The sequence below is a fragment of the Maylandia zebra genome, linkage group LG5 (assembly GCF_041146795.1).
Source record: "Maylandia zebra isolate NMK-2024a linkage group LG5, Mzebra_GT3a, whole genome shotgun sequence".
NCBI classification, from domain to species: Eukaryota; Metazoa; Chordata; class Actinopteri; order Cichliformes; family Cichlidae; genus Maylandia; species Maylandia zebra.
The window spans coordinates 16,062,248-16,068,098 of NC_135171.1; the positions used below are offsets into that span (position 1 = coordinate 16,062,248).

The 5,851-nt window shown below is 40.6% G+C and overlaps 1 protein-coding gene across 1 annotated transcript; it reads right to left on the reverse strand.

Annotated features, from left to right (window-relative positions):
- Positions 1-582: 582 nt before the first annotated feature.
- On the reverse strand, positions 583-5,455 carry LOC101484654 (transmembrane protein 233). The gene is made up of 3 exons (XM_004545213.6): positions 5,002-5,455; positions 4,258-4,392; positions 583-1,792 (listed from the first exon to the last, which is right to left on the reverse strand). The coding sequence occupies exons 1-3, from the start codon at positions 5,179-5,181 to the stop codon at positions 1,781-1,783; spliced, it is 327 nt and encodes a 108-aa protein (XP_004545270.1). The 5' UTR covers positions 5,182-5,455; the 3' UTR covers positions 583-1,780.
- Between the last annotated feature and the right edge of the window lie 396 nt (positions 5,456-5,851).

Sequence of the window (5,851 nt, forward strand, 5' to 3'; positions counted from 1 at the left end):
ATATGAAAACAGTCTGAAAGGCTTGTTTTTCAGTAGCAACAAGAAAACAGTTATGAGTCATGAGTTGAGACTGAAATGGACGTACAGGATCATGACTCTCCCGCTTAAACCCGTCTGAATCATCCCTTTATTCCCTCCCACCTTTAGGCCACTTTATGTTGCTTCATGAAAGGATGAGTTTTGTTTGACCATGTGAGAGGCTGAGCAATCTGCCACACAGAGGGCAGATCTGCTATATTTAGCTGGGCATATGCTGCGACATATCAAACTACAGGGAAAAGTCCCGGCATGGAAGGTCGTAGTTCAAGGCTCAAGTTGTGAACTTGAGGCTGTGCAGGTCTGTATAAATACTTTGAATTGTGTGTATTCAGGGTAAATTATTGAAAAGCGATAGGTCGTAGGGTCTAACAGGGTGCAGACATAGAGATCTCAAATGCATGTAACATGATGCTTGGTTTGAGTTTACTTTTATGTGATTGTAATGCCAAATTTTACTCAGTCGTGACAGACCACACAGGAAGGAACGCAACTGCAGCAATAGCTCTTCAGTCAACAAGACAGAATAATTAAAGTGGCAAGAAATGTCTGGAACTGATTTTAATACACATATATTTTTAAAAATGCATTTAGGCAGCAGGCTCGTGCGAACACAGCTGAAGAAAAAGAGTAAACACCAAATGCCAAATATTCTAACATCCAGTCCAAATATGGGGCAAGTCCCCCCAAAATATTACAAGATACTTTATTTCCCATTGTGTAGTATCTTCAGGAGTTCTCTCATCAGACCCTTGCTGTCTGGTAAATGCAAGCAACTTTTAAACCTCACAGCCTAAGTTTGTAACACATCTTTAAGTCTCATGCAAAAAAAAAAAATACAATAAAAAAACAGCAATTGTAGATAATCATAAACACGAGGCACAAAGTCAGGGATATAACTTGTAATATAATTTTTCCAGCATTGGTTTACATTTATATTAACTGCTGTGTTTATAATCAATCATCACACTAGGCAAATAAAGCTACAGAAGCAGAACTTGTGACTGGATTTGATTTCACAATTGTGTGTTTTAACATTTCTGTCATCAGAGGAAAAATTAATTTATTCTTCTTATGAATTATTTATTCTTCCAAAAGTCTCTGTGTGAACCATGGTGGCCGCCGATACGCTGCACTGCGATACACATATTTCACATGCTCTTTGTAACTGCTACAGGAATGAAAATAACATTTGTTTGTTTACACAATCATTTTCATAATAATTCCAGGTTTGATGCACAGCAGGGGATTATCTATAAATACAGTGAAGCTAATTAAGACACTCTGTGTTCTTAAAAAGGTCAATTGGGCTTCTACCTCGGAGAGATACATTTGTAAGTTATACTCTACACGCCTAAATTATTTTCATATTTCATTGTTATCAGTTGTTGTCTTTTCAGATTCTTTATCCACCATTGTGGTTTAACATAACTGGTTTTATTATCATTAAAGAAGGCATTACGTTCAGGATCTTTATCACTCGAGCTATGAGCAACAGTAAACAGTGGATTGTTTACACCTTTGTGGAAAGCTGCCTTTTGCAATCAAATCTGGAAAGACATTAGTCACTGAAGTCTACATGCCCACCAGATTTTACATTCACTGATTTTTTGTAAGGAACAACATAGACAGTAAAGTAAGCACTGTACAGGCTAAAGTAAACATGAGGTGAGTCTGAATCCTTTCGTTGGCACCTGAGCTCGTAATGAGTCTTCAACTCTCTGCTCTCTCTGCATCCACTGCACTAAAAATCCATCTGCAACACAAAGTACATTAAATGAATGACTAATTTTTCTATATTATATGTAGTGGTGAATAGTCAGTAGTGGCAAGTCTCCCATGTACAATTAAATCTATATATTATATTTATTCGATATGCATTACATGTTGTACACTGCTCCAAAAATTAAAGGTACACTCTGTAATCAGAGTATTGATCTGGTCAGTTAAGTAACAGAAGCTTTTGTTAATTAGTTTCAGCTGCTTTGATGTTAATTAAATTAACAGCAGGTACACAACAGGGACAACAGTCAAAACAGGATTTTTTTTATTACTAAACAAATATGTTGGACTGCTTTCTTCCATTTGCACAACATCTCTAAAATTAGAAATATCCCGTCTCAGAGTGACGCTGAAAAACTTCATGCATTTATTACTTCCAGGCTGGACTACTGTAATTTTTTATTATCAAGATGTCCTAAAAACTCCCTGAAAGCCTTCAGCTAATCCAAAATGCTGCAGTAAAAGTACTGACAGGGACTAGAAAGAGAGAGCAGATTTCTCCTGTTTTGGCTTCCCTTCATTGGCTTCCTGTTAAATCCAGAATTCAAAATCCTGCTCCTCACATACAAGGTCGTAAATATTTAGGCCCCATCTTGTCTTAATGACCTTGTAGTACCATATCACCCTATTAGAGCACTTCGCTCTTGCTCTGCAGGCCTACTTGTTGTTCCTAGAGTATTTAAAAGTAGAATGGGAGGGAGAGCCTTCAGTTTTCAGGCCCCTCTTCCGTGGAACCAGCTTCCAGTTTGGATTCGGGAGACAGACACTATCTCTACTTTTAAGATTAGGCTTAAAACTTTCCTTTTTGATAAAGCATATAGTTAGGGCTGGACCAGGTGACCCTGAATCCTCCCTTAGTTATGCTGCCATAGGTGTAGGCTGCCGGGGGATTCCCATGGTGCACTGAGTATTTCTTCTTCAGTCACCTTTCTCACTCACTATGTGTTTATACACCTCTCTGCATTGAATCATACTTGTTATTAATTTCTGTCTTTCTTCTACAGCATGTCTTTTGTGCCCTCTTTCTCCCCTCACCTCAACCAGTCGGAGCAGATGGCCCCGCCCCTCCCTGAGCCTGGTTCTGCTAGAGGTTTCTTCCTGTTAAAAGGGAGTTTTTCCTTCCCACTGTGGCCAAAGCGCTTGCTCATAGGCGATCGTATAATTGTTGGGTTTTTCTCTGTATGTACTACTGTAGGGTCCACCTTACAATATAATGCACCTTTAGGCGCCTTCAGCATAGCCTCAAAAGCTTGGAGGAGAATCCAGGAGAGCTGGACCGGGCTGTAGAAGGTCCTTAGCCCGTCAGCAGGAGTAACTGCTCGATTGTGCAAGAAGAAACAGAATGAGGACTACAGAATGACCTCCAGCAGCCCACTGGTGTGAATATCTCTGACCAAACAATCAGAAACAGTTGTCATGAGGGTGGCTTGAGGGCCTGACGTCCTCTAGTGGGCCCTGTGCTCACTGCCCAATATCATGAAGCACACCTGGCATTTAGCCTAAAATACTGGAATTGCCAGGTTCACCACTGGCGCCGTGTGCTTTTCACAGATTAGAGCAGGTTTACCCTGAGCACATGTGACAGACATGAAAGGGTCTGGAGAAGCCTTGAAAAATGTTATGCTGCCTGTAACAATTTTCAGCATAAGTAGTTTGGTGGTGGGTCAGTGATGGAGGCATATCCATCAAGGGACACGCAGACTTCTACAGACTATGCAACGGCATCCTGACTGCCATTAGGTATCAGGATGAAATGCTTGGACACATTTCAGACCTTATATTGGTGCAGTGTTCTGGGTTCCTCCTGGTGTATGATAATGCCCAGGCTCATATGGTGAGAGTATGCAGGCAGTTCCCTGGAAGGAATTGATACCACTAACTGGCCACCACACTTGCCTGATCTAAATCCAACAGATCACCTCTGGGACATTATGTTTCAGACAATCCAGTGCCACCAGATTGCATCTCAGACTGTCCACAGTTTCAGTGATGTCCTAATCCAGATCTTCCAATCTCATTAGAAGCATGCCCTGATGTTATCAGGCACGCATACAAGCACATGGGGGGCTACACGAGCTACTCAGTACCATCAAACGATGTGGCGTCCTTTTATTCCTAACACATTAGATCTAAGTGTTCCTTTAAATTTTTTTGAGCAGTGTATATTATATATATTTAATGTGACCTTTTACGCTGTAATATTAAGGTTCCAATAAAAGATTAGGCTTGTATTTGTCACCCTCATTCAAGTCAAGTCAAAAATCATTGACTTGACTTTCACTAATACGCATGACAATAATAATAGTACTAACATAACTCATGAAATTAGCTATGTGTAGGGTCATGTCTCAAGTTATAGTTGCAATATTCCAATATAAAGTTTTTAGAAATTCACTTGAGAAGTTTTTATGAGTGGCAACAGTGCTGAGGCTGTCTTACTGTGGTAAAATGAACAGTGCAGGAGATGGCGATGATGAGAAGCCCGATGATGACTGAGGCAATAGCCACGTAGAGCGCGTTCCTGCCCAGCCGCCTGGAGCCTTCATAGTCTCCGCTGTAGTAACTGTTTCTAGACTGGAAGAGAGAAATCACTGTAAAGAGTAAAAACTCACCGGCAAATCTGCTAAAAACACAAAATGTGGTACGCAGAGCTCTCTGAAAAGTCTATGAAAAAAGTTTAATCAGTGGTTTTGTTTTTTTTTATTTGCCAAGTGAAAGTTTATTTCCATCAACAGGCAGCATGAAAATGTAATTTTCCAAAGCGGAAGATGAAGTAAGTTTGTTTGATGGGCAGAGCAGGTGTCTGTGTGACTGGGTTACATCTTAGGGTCCAGCACATCAGAACACTGTGTAAGCGTTACATTTAAAGCAGCCTGGACAAGAACATGTTTCATTTCTCTCTGACTCATTATTTCCTTAATATTAGAGCACAGAGCATGCATAGTCTAACACAGAGGCGTGGGCAATTCATTCTCCCAAGGGGCCACGTGACACACTGGAACTGTTGTGGAAGACCAGAGCAATAAGCTGAACTCTGCTCAGTATTTATCTCTTTATAAACTGCTACTGGTAAGAGTAGATGCTACTATCAGTCGTTAGCTGTGGGCTCTTGGGAAAATTAATTGCCCGCCCATGGTCTGACATGATATTAAAACCCCATCAAGTTTTATTGTTTAGACTTACCATGATAGAGAAGACCAAAGCCACAATGTTGACGGGGTATGCAGGACAAAAGCATGTAAAAATGGTCAAACAAAGGTAGCTTTGAAGAGGAGGTGGTAGTTCCTCTACATAACCACTGTCGAAAAATTCGCTCCCACTTAAGGAGCTCTTTAACTGTGGATTTAGCACTCCAAGTGCCATCGAATCTGACAGCAAGAGGTGAAAAACCGAAATTTAAAAATGTTACAGAGAAAACAGAAGCTAAAAGAGTGTTCTAAATACAGCAGGAGGGCGTTTAAGTCTAACTTTTAACTTTGGAAAAAAATAATGAAACCAACAGCTTAAAACTCAGCTTGAAAAGTCTGGTCTTGTATACCGGGTCTAATCCTTCCTCAAAGCTGGGAAAAAATGAAGTTTGTAGGGAGAGAAGGCGAAGCAGAGTTGGGAGAGGATCACTAACCCTGCTGGCCTCCATCCAGAACTCTGACCCTGATAGAAGTGTGAGGGATCAGACTGTTTACCACTGCTGGCAGCCCACACAAACATAGTCACTGCACTGCAAGATGGATTCATGTTCTTAGCACAGCACGACACATGCATGGAACTTCTGATGAAACAATGCACCCTGTTTTTTAGTTTGTCGGGTTAAAGACTGTGAAAATTATGAATATGGGAACAAGTCCTTCAGGCATATTCACTGTATTTGTTTACTCTGTCAACTCTATCCATGCAGTTTTGGTGAAAGTTCTGTTGTTAAATTTGCTACCGAAGGGAAGTCTATGAATACTTCAACCCACCAAAATTGGGAGGACTTTCATAGACTACAGGTAAAAGTGGATGCAGACTTCTTGCAAGACTTCTTGTTGTTTCG